Source organism: Macrobrachium nipponense, chromosome 7 (genome assembly GCF_015104395.2).
Source record: "Macrobrachium nipponense isolate FS-2020 chromosome 7, ASM1510439v2, whole genome shotgun sequence".
Classification (NCBI taxonomy): Eukaryota; Metazoa; Arthropoda; class Malacostraca; order Decapoda; family Palaemonidae; genus Macrobrachium; species Macrobrachium nipponense.
In genome coordinates this window covers 48,979,559-48,996,409 of record NC_061109.1, presented here as the reverse complement: position 1 = coordinate 48,996,409, position 16,851 = coordinate 48,979,559, and the positions used below count along the sequence as shown (strand labels likewise).

Here is a 16,851-nt window from a genome sequence, read left to right as displayed (position 1 = left end):
TCACCAAAAAAGTAATGCAATAATAATTGTAGCCTACATCCTTGCATAATAACGATAATATATAATCAAATTCTACTAAAAGAGCAATAAACTTACAATTTATTGCTAAATGCTATTGAGCATTAAAACGTCAAACTGGCAAAATTTCTTATGATCGTATATTGAAAGTTTGCTCAGTAATATACTTTAATTGCTTTATGAGCTCGTTTTCATGGTAGGATACTCTGCCAATTCTGTTGTATTTCGAAATCCGATTAGTTAGAAGTTAAAGGAATATGTTTAAGGAAAGCAAACTATAACAAAATAATAGACTATTGATGAGCTGAAGACAGCCGAAAATAAACAATTCCATACATGTCGAAAATATATATATATTTTGCACTATGCAAAACAACGGTGAAATGTCTTCCCAAATATGTTTGTGTCGTTTTTTCATGCCAGCCACTGTACAATAAAGTATATCACTGTCATTTCTGAAGATATAGTAAACATTATTATTATCATTATTGGGAACGTTCCTTACGTTTGTTTTTGTTGCTCAGCTGATCTTATTGTGGTCCCCGTCCGCTCACTTGACAGGATTACTCTACAGTAAGTATGCCAGAATTTGTAATTTTCCATTTATACCAACCAAGAAATTTATTTAACCTTTAGGACCTCAAAATACCTTGGGAAATTACTTATATTTTATGTTATTTTCCTAAGCAAACCGATTATGGGGGTTTAAGCTACCTAAACCTAAACGAGTTCGGTCCTTAGTTTACTGTAGCCTGTACCTAGCTAGGTTGTAGACCTATACCTACTAGGTAGGTAGGTACTACCTAGGTACCTACCGGTGCAAAGGGCCAGCAATCCGTCGTTAGGCCTAAGGCTTTTGTACCGTGGCTGTTACTAATTCAAGTAATTTCAGAAGGCCTCTGTTTCGGTTTAAGTTTACATTAAAATGGGTTTAGCCTAGCCCTATTACTCTCACCGGTATCATTTATTGTGCAGGTACCTAGCCTATAGGGCTAGCTAGGTAAGTACCTACCTAGCTAGTAGGTAGTCGGTACCTAGCATAGTAGGTATCTTAGCCTATTCACCAAGGCTTTTGTGAACAGGCCTAACCTTGTAGCTATAGGTATAGCCTAATACTAGGGCTACCTACTAGCCTAGTAGCTAGTATACTAGTAGATTCACATCACCCGTGTACTATTTGATGTCTAGCCCAGTTCCTTACGATGCTCCTGATTGGCTGTTGATAAGCCAATCACAGGGCTGGAAAATCTCAGTCTCTCTTGAGAGTTCACATAGGTAGGTAGGATGTATGTTCCACCTCTCCTGAGGGATACTTTTGAAAGACTTACCTAGTATCTCTCAAGAGAGTGGAACGTATCTAGATCATGCCTATGTGAACTCTCGAGAGAGACCTTGTGATTCCCGCCCTGTGATTGGCTGATCAGCAGCCAATCAGGAGCGTCGTAAGGGACTGGCCTAGACATCAGGTGCCCGGGGATGTGAATCTACTACTATAGCCTCAGTCAATGTAGAAATGTTTTAATTATGGGTAATTAGGCAAACCTTACGTTGAAATGACCTTAGGGGTCTACCAGTAGTACCATAGAGTATTTCCCGAAATCTCAAAATATTAACCAAAATTTGACCGACCTGACCCCGTGTCTTGGCAGACATCCTGCTTACCTATGTGAACTCTTGAGAGAGACTGAGAGTTTTCAGCTCCACGATTGGCTTATCAGCAGCCAATCAGGAGTCAGGAGCATTGTGAGGGACTGTCCTAGACATCACATGCACGGTTGATGTGAATCTACTGTAACTAGAAAGGTTCTGCATCTGTAGGGCTAGTCCTAGGTCTATGCACATTCCTAATTTCATATCAAGTGTACCTAAGTGCTGTAATGTATCCTATAGCAGTTGGGTAGATACTAATAGTACTGTAATCATTCCTGCTAAACATGTGAACCATGTGTTTTTCTGACTGCTCAGGCCTATCCTTTGTTTCATGTAGCTTGCTATTTCTTACCATAGTTTAATGCAACCAGTCGTAATTTGAGGGGATAGCTATACTATCAGCAGCCTCCCATCTTGTAAGTTCACAGTTGCTTTGGGGGGACAGACTTCCTTGTGAAAAACAGAGTATTTTATTAGAGGGGATTACGAACCCAGAGTTAGGTAGGTAGGTAGTTAATTGCACTATGTAGCCTAACAGCAATTAGACCTAACCACAATATATCCAAAGTAGGTAGTGGAAAAAATACGTTAGTCTAGCTAATAAAATGTAATTGTTCCGATACGTAATACAAACCTTTCGGTCCTTTAACAATAGGAATATACTTTCGGCATAGCTGGAATTACGGCCGTTAAATCTTGAACAAGGCGGTTAGGCAGTAACTACCGTGGGGCAGGCTAGCCTGCCCGGATGTAAACACTCCACTTTACTTTTGGGCGTCTTCTGAGGAAGACGTTTGTTTGTGAGCTCCGGCTGACTGGTCGTTAATCTTTTTTCCCTGGTGGGATCCTTTTGGTTTATTTTTTTTTTATTTAGGGTAAAAAACCGCATGGTACAGGGGTGGACCATGTACGATCAATGTGTACAACCCTAAGAAAAGTACATTATAACGCGTCCTGACACCGGAGTAGAGGTCTTTAGCTCCGTTTCTCACCAACAACAAGTCACGTCTGATGCCCATCTCCGATGTCAGGACGCGTTATAATGTACTTTTTTTGGGGTTGTACATACTATTGATCGTACATAGGTAGTCCACCCCTGTACCATGCGGTTTTTTACCCTAAATAATTATGCATATACGGTGTTTGATATTAATACTAAACAAAGGTTTGTCCTTGGTTTTTCAATTAATATACAAACCCACTTTTTGTGATAGCCTTTGTAACCGCCCCTCTACTTGTGTCAAGAGCCGGCGGCTAAGGTATGCCAACATATTTACATTCTTTCGCCCTTTAACACTGGCTCAGACCTGCTTGAGGACAAGATATGTATTTATCGTGAGGATGAGACATGTGTTTAATGTAAGTGACATTGATCCTGTAACGGGACATGTATTGATCCAGAAATTACGCTAACGCTTGGGAATTACCAAGGGAACTTCAAGGTTTGTCCGTGTTTTGTTGTTATGGTAATTTCTCTTCTCCTTCTTCCTTTCACTTACTATTGGAAGAAGGTAGAAGGATGGGCGTGCGCTGCTGATGTTGGGGGATCTCCTCTCACTTCGGAGGGCGGCACCCTTGGATGTTCCGATACATAATACAAAGTGTCGGTCCTTTAACAATGGGAATATAACATGCGGCAGCTGGAACCGGTCGTAAGCTTCGAACAAGGGAGTTTGGTAGTTAACTGCTTGTCCGACAGTCAGTACACCGCACAACTGGGAGGTGAAGAATCACTTTGCTTTCGGCCGTGCTGGGTGACAGATGTGGTCTCCACTTCTCTCTGCCCGCCATCGTCGCATGCTTCGCACCTTTAAAACTTTGGTTTGCCTTCTATTTCTAGTGTGCTTGTGTGAAAATCCCGTAAGTACTTGTGATTTTTGTAATTATTCTGTGATTATGGATTCTCGTGAGCTGGAGAGTTCCCCACTCCCCCCCATCAGCCGCAGACTGTGCCCTGGTGTGGAGGGCGGTAAGTGTGGGGCCTTCTGCTCCTTTATCGAGGTAGATCCTCATGATTTATGTGCTCGGCGATGGGGGCGCGAATGCTCTTGCACTGAGCCTTGTGATTTGTGTTGTATGTGGTCGGAGGAGCAGTGGGCGCGATATGAGGAGAGGAAGAAACAACGTAAGCCTGCCAGGGAGTCATCGGAGGGTTCTCCGGCTACTCCCCTGGTCACGGACACGTTGTCTTCTTTCCTCCCTCCGTCTCAGCTCCCACGTATGGCTCCTCCCCCTTCGGGGGGGGTTTCTAGCTCCTTCTCTTCGCCCGATCGGTCGAGCGTGGAGGAGGGGGCGAGATACCCCGACATCCAGTTGTATTCGGGGTCTTCCGTTTGCTCGGGGTGGGACTTGTCCCCCACCCCCGGGCGAGGGGGAACCCCCCTACAAACCTGACCTTTGCCTCCTCAGGTGTGCCTGCCGCGGGACGACTTCGGTCAGGTTTGGTTCTCGCTGGGACTCCAGGGAACACAGAGTGTTTGGGGGCTGTTGTATCACCTGGTGAGTGGCTCTGGACCGGTAACCCACGGTCCAGTAACCACCACTACCAGCACCGTGTCGACTCCGGGGTATGCCACCCTCCCCTCATCTGGTCTATACCCAACACATGACCATGGTAACTCCTTCAGCTGCTGTCCAGGTGCCGTTACCAGGCGTACCGAGGAGGGTCGTGACACCGCCGCCCGAGTTCGCCGCTCTCGCCTCAGCCCCAGAAGAGCCGCACCTGCCGTTCCTGCCGTACCTGCCGTCCCTGGACCAACCCCTGTTGATGTCGTTCCTGCCCGTGGTGTTGCTGCTCCAGTCGCAGGTACTACTTCCGGACAGGTGCAGCCGGGCCGTGTTGCTTCGGCAACTGCCCCGGCTCCTTCCTGGATGGAGGACCTGACGACTGTCCTGAGGAAGCTGACGAAGAAGAAGAGGAAGAGGAGGAAGATGTTGTCGTCGTCTTCATTGTCTTCGTCATCGTCTGCTGCTGCCTCTTCCCCTTCGACTTCCAAGGCTTCACAGCCGAGGAAGAAGAAGGCCGCCTCCTCCCCCCCCCTAAGAAGTCTCCAGTGTGACGGGGGGGTTTTCTGTTGGTCCTCCTGCTCCTTCGGGAGTGGGGCCCGTCTCTCCTTCCGCAAGAAAGAAGAAGACGGGGACCAGAGGGATACCGGCTAACAACGGTACCTCCTCACCTGGTGCTAGGGGCTCTGCTGCTGCATCAGGTTCCGTCTCTCCCTCTCGTTCACGAGAGGTATTGGGTGTACGGTCGCCCGCGGGTGACTGGGCAGCCAAAGCTCGGGCTTCCGAGTTTGCTCGGTGCCAGGACTTAGGCACGGAGCGGAAGACTGGTGAGAGCTGCTCAGGTGACTCCCGCCAGACCAGCGATCGCTCTCTAGGCGATCCTCTGGTACCGAGGGTTGACGTGATGGTCCCAGACCGGCCATGGGCTGAGGCAAAAAAGAGAACCCCTTGGTCGCTGGGACTGGCCCAGCGGCATGACGCGCCGTGAGGACAGGCCCCGCTCCCATCGCGACAGCGGACTCTGCTGGTCCCTGACCGCCGTTCCCACCGGGACCGGACGGGTAGGGGGACCAGCAGCAGCTCTTCTGATGCTCAGGACCGGAGCCGCTGTTCTTGGTCCAGCTGCTCTCCCCCGGAGAGCCGCGCGACCAGGCCTGCAGCTCGATCGCCACCGCGGGTTGGCGATCGCCTGCAGCCCCCCAAGCACACTAGTCCTGCCGGTGAGCGAGGGGGAAGCGTCAGGTCTTCCTCTCCGATCCCTTCAACTTCCTCGGGATACACCGGGAAGAGCGAGGCAAACCGGAGTGATCGTCACGGTTCCACCACGATGCCCTACAAACCTGGCACGGTCTTAGGACCAACCAGATTGTACGCGCAAGTCGCCGGAGGAGACCGGGAGGGGTCTGTTGAGGTTCCTCCTTCTGAAGGAGGAGGATCTCGGGAGGTGTTCTTGGTGGAGGGACTTGAGTGTCCGTCTCCGCAGGATGCAGTCACTCCCGAGATCCAGAGGTCGTTTTCTGAGGTTATTGCACTGTTTCGTCAGCACAACGACCTTGGGGAAGGATCGCAGCTCCTGCCTGCTGAGCCTACGTCCAGGCTCGAGTTGTTCTGGGGTCCTAAGAAGGAACCCAGGACGACGGTGGGTCTGCCGCGATCTGCTCTGGCTGACTCGGTGCTGGGCCAGGTGGACACTCTCGTCTCCGGACAGGAGGGTTCGCTACGGTCTAGCAGGTTGTCCAAGCTACTTCCCCTGCCTCAGATGAGATTCTACGTGCCATTGGAGGACCCCCTGCCTCCCAAACAGGTGTGTCTGCAGCAGCGCCTGTTGGAGAACCTATGGTTCTCGCAGCAAGAGGCACTTGCCTTGGAATTGACCACCATGGCGGCATTCCTAGCAGTCTCCTGGCTAGACCTGTGGTCCCTCACAGTGTCTAAGGTCGCGGCCTCCTCGGGAAACATCACTCCTGAAGGGGACCCGGCTTTGCCAGTCTGGAGGTAGAGCCATCTCCTACCTAGCCCACCAGACGGCAAACCTGTGGGCCAACCTGGTTCTTCGGCGTAGGGACGCAGTCCTCACCCGAATGACCAGGGCGGCTGGGCGTGAGGCGGCTCTGGGTCTTCGCAACGGACCGGTGCGGAGTTCCTTCTCTCTCTTCCCAGGAGAGATGGTGGACGCTGCGGTGGAATAACGGCGCACTGACGACAGTGACCGTCTAGTCCACCAGGCAGTCTCGAGGCGGCTGGTCAGCCTCAAGCTACTGCGGCCAAGCCCAAGAGTTTGGCTAACGCTTCCTCTGCGGCCAAGACGATCACATTGTCGAAGCCCAGAGGAAAGACTCTGCCTTCGACTTCTTCAAGGAGCGACCGTCACCAGCCGTCCTCCCAGCCCTCCTTCTCACGAGGGGGAGCTGGGAAGAAGAAGTCGAAGAGAGGTGGGAAACGCTAGGGACGGCGTTCCCCCTCACATGCTGCCGGAAGTGGGGGGAGTGCCTGGCAACTACGGAGCAGAGACCTGGATAGTAGACGTCCTTTGGGAGGGGTATCTACTACCCTTCGAGTCTTGGCCACCCCTCACCTCCAGCCCGGTCCACCTTCAGACTTACGTTTCCGGTTCATCCAAGGACGTAGCACTTCGGCAGGAAGTCCAAGCCATGCTGAGCAAAGGAGCTGTAGAGATCGTCAGGGATCGGTCACCAGGCTTCTACAGCCATCTTTTCCTGGTGGAGAAGTCTTCGGGGGGCTGGCGCCCGGTGATAGATCTCGCTCCCCTAAACCAATTTGTTCGCCAGTTTCGGTTCACGATGGAGACGGCACGCTCCGTGCTCGACTCCATCAGGTAGAACGACTTCATGCTTTCGGTGGACTTGAAGGAAGCGTATTTCCAGATACCCGTTCATCAATCCTCCAGGAAGTACCTCCGTTTCATCCTCGACAGGACGGTTTACTAATTCAGGGCACTTTGCTTCGGTCTCTCAACCGACCCACAGGTGTTAACGCGAGTATTCACTCTGGTGTCTGCTTGGGCCCACTCGTTAGGGATACGTCTTCTGAGGTATCTCAACGACTGGTTAGTCCAGAACAGGGATCGGCTCCTCGAGTTCTGCCGCAATCTGGGGATCGTGGTAAACTTCGAGAAATCAGATCTCGAGCCCAAGCAGAGGATGAAGTACCTGGGTATGCTGATCGATATGGTAGCAGGGCGAGTCTTCCCCGCAGACTCGTGGATCAGCAGATTCAGGGAGGCAGCTGACCAGTTCCTGTCTCGGCAGGAACAGCCAGCTCAGCGGTGGCAGGTCGTGATCGGCCACCTGTCGTCACTCGAGAAGTTAGTCCCTCACGGGTGTCTTCCCCTGCGGTCTCTCCAGTGGAGGCTAAAGGAGAGTTGGTCACAGGCAAGAGACCCACCGTACTTCCCCGTGTCCCTCACGGAGGAGGTGAGGCAGGACCTAGCCTGGTGGCTGGACGACAGGAACCTCGTAAGAGGAGTGCCTCTCCGCACTTCCCCCCCCCCCCCCCCCGGAGATGTTGCTGTTTTCAGACGCGTCAACCGAGGGATGGGGCACACACCTGGAGGAGTTGCTGACTGCAGGCGTGTGGGATCATCACGACAAGCACCTTCACATCAACGTACTGAAGCTCAAGGCAGTGTTTCTCGCTCTCCAAGAGTTCCAGGACCGTCTGATGGGACACTCAGTGGTGTTGATGTGCGACAACACCACAGTAGTGGCATACGTCAACAAACAGGGGGGCCAAGTGTCCCTCCCATTGCACCAGTTGACGTTGCAGGTGCACGAGTGGGCCGTGGCTCACTCAGTAGAGCTGTCAGCCTGCTACATTCCAGGGAAGAGGAATCTAGTAGCAGACAAGCTCAGCCATCGGGATCAGGTGATAGGGACCAAATGGTCCCTACACACAGACGTGGCGGAAAGGCTCTTCAACCTGTGGGGGCATCCAGTCGTAGATCTGTTCACCACCCGGCACAACAGGTTTTCTACTTGGTTGTACCTGACCCATGGGCAGCTGCAGAGGATGCTCTTCAACACCCGTGGGACAACCTCTTTGTCTACGCCTTTCCCCCGTTCTGTCTGATTCGCAAGGTGATCAGCAGAGCGCTTGTCACCCCGAATCTCCGGATGATCCTGGTGGCTCCCAAATGGCCTCATGCCATTCGGTATCCGGACCTGCTGGCTGTGCTTGCAGAACCACCGAGAGAGATTCCCCCTTGGCACAACCACCTGTGCCAGCCACACGTAGAACGGTACCACCATTCAGTCCAGTCCCTTCATCTTCACAGCTGGCTGTTATCCACCATCTCTTGCGAGCGAGAGGCTTTTCTTGCCGAGCAGCAACAGAGATGGCTGGGTACATCAGAAGTCCTCTGCAGCTGTGTACCAGGGAAAGTGGGCCGTCTTCTGTGGTTGGTGTCGTAGACAGGGTCTATCTCCTCTCAGAGCCACTCTTCAGCAGGTAGCAGATTTCCTCGTTTTTCTTCGCCGAGAGAAGCTCCTCTCCGTCCCCACAGTCAAAGGATACAGGGCCGCCTTGGCCCTAGTCCTGAAGCTGAGGGGAGTGGATACCTCGAACTCGTTCGAGATCTCCCTTCTGATGAGGAGCTTCGATAGGTCTTGCCCACCCAGGGAACTCAGGCCCCCGGGGTGGGATGTGACTCTCATCCTTAGGAGTCTGACTCGAAGTCCCTTCGAGCCACTCCGAGAGTCATCAGACAGGGATCTGACCCTCAAGACCCCTATAGACTCCGTCGTCCCCTACAGAAATTCGAATTTCGCAGCACATACTACAAGTAGGTCAGGTGATCTACCGCCCTGCCGCTGGGTGGCAGGAATAGGAACCATTCCCGTTTTCTAATCAGATTTTCTCTGTCGCCGGTACCATCAACATTGTTGTTGGTTCCTCCTGACTTGATTTTCGTGTTTCATCGCCGTTGATCTTCTAGACTGTCTTATTTGGTGACGTATTGGATCTTTGGTTGGGCATATGCTTTTGTGGACTGTTATTTGGATTTGGATTTGGATTTTTCTCAAAATGTCGGACTCTAACTATGCGGTTAGAAGATGTGTGAATGAGGGTTGTGTGGTGAGGCTACCGAAAGCTTCGATAGACCCTCACACTGTTTGCAAGCGGTGTAGGGAGAATGAATGCTCTATAATTAACACCTGTAATGAATGTGTAGATATGAATGAGGAAGAAAGGAAGACTAAATTCCTATTTAAGGAAATTAGAGATGCGTGAGGCGCCAGCCAGGCGCGAGACTCCAGCCAAGCTCGAAGCTCCAGCAAGTGGGGAGGAGCCAGCCGGGCGCCAAGCGTCAGAAGCGCCAGCCAGGCGCCAGAAAGCGCCAGGCTCCAGCCAAGTACCAGGCACCAGAAGTGCCAGCTGAGAGTAATGCGCCAGCCAGGCGCGAGGCACTAGCCAGACGCAAGGCGCCAATCAGGCGCAAGGTGCCAGCCAGGCACGAGGCGCCAGCCAGGCTCTAGGTGCCAGCCAGGCGACATCCAGGCGCGAAGCGCCAGCCAGGCTCCAGGCTTCATCCAGAAGAGATCTATATCAAAGAACGCCCTGGCCTTCTTTGAGATAATTGTGATCTCCAAAGCACTTGATAACTGCCTTGATGATTCCTTCAAACAGCTGAGAATTAAAAGCGCATGAAGTACAAGCTTTTGCGAATTCTTGTTCTTTCCATAAAAATATGTCATAAAGGACATATTAGCTGTCACATATGGGAGATGCAACTCTGTGTTGACTTTCCATTACACGAAGGATGTCAAGATAACCTACGAGAGATCCTTCTCTCTTGGTTGATACGTGTCTGCGGATACGTTGCTGGGATAGGGAGCCGATACTGATCCTTAACTAGTGAGTTAAATTTTATTTAACGTCGTGTTTTTTTCTTTGGGTTGTTTGAAAGGAGTTTGGGGATAACTTTTCAATTTAAGTAACACTAACCCTCGTGTTAGGATCAGGTGATCGGGATCGGTGTTGTGCTCCTTAATTATGCCACTAGGCATAGGTGTATTGTCATGTAAGTGGATAGGACCCCATTGACAAAGGCCATCAGGCTCTATCGAGTAAGTGGATAAGACCCCATCGACAGACCCACAAGAACTCTTAGCCATAGGTCACATCCTCGCTGAGGCTCTTGAGGCGAAACAGATTCCTAGGCATTAGCCATGGAATCTTCCGCCTAAACAAGTAAGAACCAAGGTTTTATTTATTTATTACCTACAAAGTACGTATGTTGTTTACCTGTCTATTCAGTAATTAGTTGTCTCTTACCCACCACCAATGGTGTGAATCAGCTAAGTATATATCTGACAGGTAAGTTGAATGTATTATATATTGTTATGATACAATAAAGTTTTATACATACTTACCTGGCAGATATATACAATTAATTGCCCACCCAATCTCCCCTCAGGAGACAGATGATAGAGAAAATCTGATAGAAAACGGGAATGGTTCCTATTCCTGCCACCCAGCGGCAGGTCGGTAGATCACCTGACCTACCTGTAGTGTGTGCGCGAAATTTGAATTTCTGTCGGACGATGGAGTCTAATAGCTAAGTATATATCTGCCAGGTAAGTATGTATAAAACTTTATTGTATCATAACAATATCATTTTACGTACTTCCAAAAATTGTTATTTTACATAATATTGTACGTATGAATGTATTCATACTTATTTGTCAGTATAAAAATTTTTTATGTTTTCAGGTAATGATATAACATGAGTAGTGTGAGGGTGGATGTACAGTGGTCTCCACTGGCTGATGACCAGTTTCTCACTTGGGGATCAGACCTTCAGCTTTATCAGGTCCAAGAAATATCTCCAACAGATGTCGTTGAATTACCTCGTAAGTAAATAATTTTGAAGGAAATAGGTGTGTGTGCAAAGAAAAGAAGGCTACGTATACTGAAGTCCTCACTCAACTTGAAGCTCACAAACGATAAAGTGATATTGAAGAATGTGAGGAGTTAAAATTATTCACAGTTGAATAATATGTACTGAATATTTAGAGAGTTGAAATAATAGATTATTGAATTGAAATTTTCTCAATATTTTTAAGTAGCTAAAATTATTCTCTCTCTCTCTCTCTCTCTCTCTCTCTCTCTCTCTCTCATAAAAGCTGAAAAAAAGGCACAGAAACTAGTGGAAGTGGAAAACAAAGAGTCAGTTCAAATACAGAAACGAGGAAATGATGCTGCAGCTCTGCACTTCAATAGTTAGACTTTAACATGAATATGTAGTACAGTTTTGGTCACCAACACTGGGTGCATGGTCCTTGACCACTCTTCACCTGATATACGCACACATTGCCAGATCTCACAAGATTCCTTGCTTTCATCTGCGATTTAACCGGATCCAGCTAGGCGCTAGAAATGACCAAGAGCCACAAAGTTAATTCCATCCATCAGGCAAATAGGTTACCTAAGATGATGCCTCAGTGGTGTGATCAGTATGGTCTCGGCCTGCCACCTCGGTGGCCGCGAGTTCGATTCTTGGGCATTCCACTGAGGGATTAGAGATGTGCATTTCTGGTGATAGAAGTTCACTCGATGTGGTTCGGAAGTCATGTAAAGCTGTTGGTCCTGTTGCTGAAGAACCACAGGTTACATGCAATGAAAAAACACTATAGAAACAAACACAAATAAACAAACCAAAGACAGTTAGAGTGCCTGAACATGTATGGCTTAGAAACACGATGATTGCGACGACAACTAATAGAAACATTCAAAATACTGAAAGGCATAACAAAAGTAGACAGTAATCTAGTTATGTTAAATGAAAACCAGACAAGAAATAATGGTTGGAAACTAGAACTGAAAAGATACAACACATTCCATTGTGGGAACTTATTTACATACAAGATATGTGACATGGAATAAACTGCCACCAGAAATTGTAAACAACAATAGTGTGGAATAGTTAAAAAGAGAGCCAGAGAGAATCATTAGGACACTGTGAATGAATTGTAAAACCTGCTCCAAGAGATTAGTGAACACATGATGTCTCCTCAGATGGACTAATAAGTCTGAGACATCCTAATCCTTGTAATTCTCTCTATTGCAATACACCCCCTGAACACCTGAACTAGCCCTGGTCACTTACCAGCCCGAACCATCATTTATTAAAAAGTTTACCAAATCTTGGTTGGAAAATAAACGTATCAGTGTTGCCAATAATCCTGGCAAACGCCCTCGTTACCTAGTTACCAGCCCACCGCTAGTAGCCCTGCCTCACTGGCCGGTCACACCTGCCCTCTCACGTCAATCACTTATCGTTCGCGTGGAGTACAGATGTATCCACAGCGAACAATCCTTTTTTTGGTCTTGCCATGGGCCTTCATTTGCACCTTTGATTTGATTGATTTTGGTGACGAATTACGCATCCCTTTGGATTACGGTTGGATTGCTCTTAATACCTTGTCATTAGACATTGATTCTGCAAAGGAAGAAACAACACAGGCTACGACAACGACTACTGCATCCTCGGCCACGACATCACAGAAAACGACGAGCGGAAGTTCAACAACGTATCGTCTTTGCCAACAATGCAAGAAAAGGATGAGTACACCCTATGACACGATAGTCATTCCTTATGCGTAAATTGTAGGCCTGTTCAATATATGTAAAGACCAGATGTTTGGAATGTCAGGAGTGGTCTTTGGACCAGATGTTAGGGTATCTCAAACATAGGAAAGTCTCGTATAAGAAGTAAGTGTAGGCAGAAGAGACTACGTTAGATCAAGAGAAAGACCTAGAGACAGTGCTCTTTAAGAGACTTGAGAGTAGGCTGACATCGAGTATGGACATCTCCGTTACCGATTTTATATAAAGATTATGTGAGGATAGATCGAGCAATAGGGATACTGAAATTACTAATCGTTCTTTTCCAGCTCCCCTGCCTGTTCCAGAATCAGCCCTAACCGGTGCTGGGGGTTATGGGGATCCGCAAGCCCACAGGGCAGGATCCGCCGTCCCCCCTGGCGCGGAGCAGGCAGTGTTGGCAGCAGATTCCCTTCCTCGATGTGTAAGTTCTCAGGATGATAAAAACTTAGGTCAGATATAGACGAGTAGGGTAATTAGGCTACATAGTGTTTAGTTTAGGAAGAGAAGTGCAGGCTTCTTCGGGTCGCGGTTTTATATTAAAAGTAGTAGTTTTTAGAGGCACAGTGTCCTTAGAGCATCTTTAGGCTTTTTCCTGCTTCGAGTTCCTTGCATCAGAAGCTTTTAGGCCATGGTTGGTCTTTCAGATATGCTCCTTCGTCTTTAAGGTTTCTTTCCTCTACGTATACGATACGATAATTGTTAATATTAATAAACATTACCTTAATATAATTTATCTAGCCCTAAATCCCCAAAAACCGCACCAAAAATTTACCACATTGGCAACCCTGTTTACCTCCTATTTCTGTACGCCAGTTGGCAACACTGTCGTTGACAGATAACGAAAACAAACCTTCCCTCAAATCAGTTGTTTAACGAGCGCCCATGGTTGTTTTACATCACGGCCGCTCTTTATAAATTTTCCTTAAACATTTTTTGTGCCTTTAAAGCTTTCATTATTTGTTAAATGAGACTTTATATGAATTACCACTCACGCATTTTACATCACGAATAGTGAATTGAACTTTGATTTCTGTTTGTGGTTCTTAGCTTAAAATTACGAAAAAAAACTTTGCGCGACCCGGAACTACTGACCTGTCCAATTCTACAATGGATTACCAAGAAATTACGATGCTTTCCTTCTGCCAGCAACATCAGGAACTGCCCGGTTTGTTTGGGGACAAGGATGAGTAGCAGGGAGTATGAACCCCATGAGATTTGTAGCTCTTGTCGTGGACAGGTTTGTGACTTGAACTTCTCGTTGTGACGTATGTAAGCCCTGGTCTAACGAGATATGACTGCTTATATGAAACGCCAAACAATCTTGCAGCGTAAAAGATCGGTTAAGGAGAAAAAGAAATCTATTGCTAGAACTGTATCTAACAAATTCTTTGACTTGGGCGCTCATTGATTCTGGCTCTTCGGTTTCGGTATCGTACGACTCCGATTCCGAATTAATTGATGCTTTGCCCCCTGTACAACCGGTAATTAGTGAAGTTTTTTCTGATGTAGATTCAAAGATTTTGGCAATGGAAACTACCAGGAAACAGAATTTTTGTTTTAAGAAATTACAGCTTAGTCTAGATAGAGATATTTCAGCTAAGTTTAACAATCTGTCTGAGAATTTTCAAGAAGACTTTACTAGAATGTCTAACACACTTTTAGATTCATTTTCAGCTCCTCGTCAGGGTACCTGTGACAGCACCATGGGGTAACGGTGCGACAGAACCCCGGCTTGTGAACCCCGTGGTGGCGAAGGCCTAGGGTGGGGGGATACGGTCCGGGCAGGGTGCCTAACGAATCTTTACCCAACGTGTCCCCTGTTAGTCCCCGTAACAGTGCCAAAGGGCGCGTTATTTAGGAGAAGGGGGGAGGGGATATTAGTGTCAGACCTAAGATAGCTAGTCCGTCAGGATTTTACTTCATGGGGAAGTTTCTAAGTTAGGATCTGACGATGATGATGATGACGCGGATTCGTGTGATATTGATGTTTCCTCGAATGGATGTCATGATGTAGAATTCAAGAAACTTTTTGATTTAATTTTGAGTTTTCTTCTCAGGCGAGGCCTAAAGAGCAGAAGCAGCCTCCGCCTCGTGTATTACAGAAGGATTTTTCTTGACGGTCCTTCCCGGTCACGGGAATTTTTACGTTTTCCTTTGCCCAGAGGTTCGCGAGAGTGAGGGCGGACGTTACCGCTAAACTTTCGAAGGTGATCGGGGAAGGAAGAGGAAGCTCTCTTCTCTTCTACGACACCGGAGAGGAGTTTACCAGGTGGCGGATGATTCTCATTCTCTCGACCCCCCAAGCCAACCAAATCCTGATTTTGTCCGACTTTCAAGTCAACCCTTGCCTTCTAAGGCTTCGGTCTCTGTCTCAATTGAAGATTTTATTGCTATGGAGTCTGTTATGAGCTCCTTACAAGAAGCTCAATCCTTCAATATGTGGGTCCTCGGAGGGCTTTTAATGTATATCAAGGACTCCGGGTTTGTTCTCCTGATGCTCCTCTTTTTGAGAAATTCTGCTCATCCATTTCAATCGCTTCTGTACATCAGAACGAGCTTGCTGCTTCAATGCAGGCCTTTCTTGTTTCTCTAAGGCGTAACCTGTATTTGTCGCAGTTACCCTCCTCTGTATCGGAGATTCAGAGAACCCGTCTGTTGTCCTCTTCTCCTTTTGGCGATTTCCTTTTCGATATTTCTGTGCTTTCTGAGTTTTGAAGGAACATCAAGGTGATGCCTCTTCCAAGCTACTGGGCCTTATCAAGAGCTTTTTCCTCTGGTCTTCCTCCCGTTCCTTCAAGGAGTAAGCGTAAGTTTAGGACCAGATCTGTACCTTCTGCTCCAGCCCAACAACCTCCTTCTGGCTTTTTCAGAGTACATCTCAGGTTGCTGGTGCCTCTTCTTCATCCTCTGGTGCTCACCCTTTGAAACGCGGGAGAGGTTCTTGGCGTGGCTCTAAGGGCAGAGAAAGAGCTCAACCTCCAGGAGGACCTTCTTCTTCTCTTCTTCCTTGTCTCTGCGTAAGAATTTTCGGAAGTAGGAGTCATCACCTCGCCTGGAGACCGCAGTAGGAGCTTGTCTCTCCCGCCATTTGGTCAGCTTGGCAGGGGAGAGCGGTGGATGCTTGGGTGGTGGAGGTCCTGAAGGAAGGTTACGAGATCCCTTTTGTTTCCAGACCTCCACTTTCAATCGTCCTCTCGAGTTCAGCAGTTTATTCCCCTCACTCAATCAGGGGTCAAGCCTTGGAGAAGGAGCTTTCGGCCCTCTTGGAGAAGGATGCCATAGAGCGAGCTCCTCCTTCTCCGGGTTTTACTCTCGGATGTTTGTAGTTCTAAAGGCCTCGGGTGCCTGGCGCCCCATCATAGATCTTTCGGTTTTTAACAAGTTCACTCTAAAGTCCAAGTTCAGGATGGAGACGGTCCAGACTGTTCTTTCATCCGTCAGGAGGGGGACTGGATGATTTCCATCGATCTGCAGGATGCTTATCTGCAAATCCCCATCCATCCAAGAAGCAGACTTACCTTCGGTTTTTCACGACTCGGGAGTTTTCCAGTTCAAGACCGTTGTTTCGGCTCACCACTGCTCCACAGGTCTTTTCTCGGGTGATGGGCTCCTGTTTCAGCTATTCTGCATCAGTTAAATGTAAGGATGCTTCGGTATCTGGACGATTGGCTAGTCCAGGCCGAATCTCTAGAGAAATGTCTCCGGTCGAGGGAGATAGTTCTGTCTCTTGTGTCGAGTTGGGCATTCGTGTCAACTTCGACAAGTCAATCTAATCCCTTGCCAGATCATGACTTATCTGGGGATTGTTTGAATTCCCAGATTTTGAGGGCTTCTCCCGCTCAGAAACGGATAGACAAGCTTCTGAGTCTGATCGAAGAATTTTTGTCCTCCGTAACAAAGCCAGTTTCTCTTTGGAGGTCTCTCCTGGCCATTTGTCATCCCTCATCCAACTGGTTCCCCCGGAGGTCGTCTCAGAATGAGGTCCCTTCAGTCGACACTTCGCCAGTCCATGGGATTTCGTGTCCGAGGACACGATAGTCGACTCTTCTC

General features: G+C 48.3%; 1 protein-coding gene across 1 annotated transcript in view; it reads left to right on the top strand.

Annotated features, from left to right (window-relative positions):
- Positions 1–463: 463 nt before the first annotated feature.
- The window catches only part of LOC135217300 (GATOR2 complex protein MIOS-A-like), a 189,681-nt gene continuing 173,293 nt past the window's right edge, over positions 464–16,851 (top strand). The window contains 2 exon segments of the mRNA XM_064253066.1: positions 464–591; positions 10,906–11,045. Of these exon segments, the coding sequence (XP_064109136.1) occupies positions 10,919–11,045 (127 nt within the window). The 5' untranslated portion in view covers positions 464–591; positions 10,906–10,918.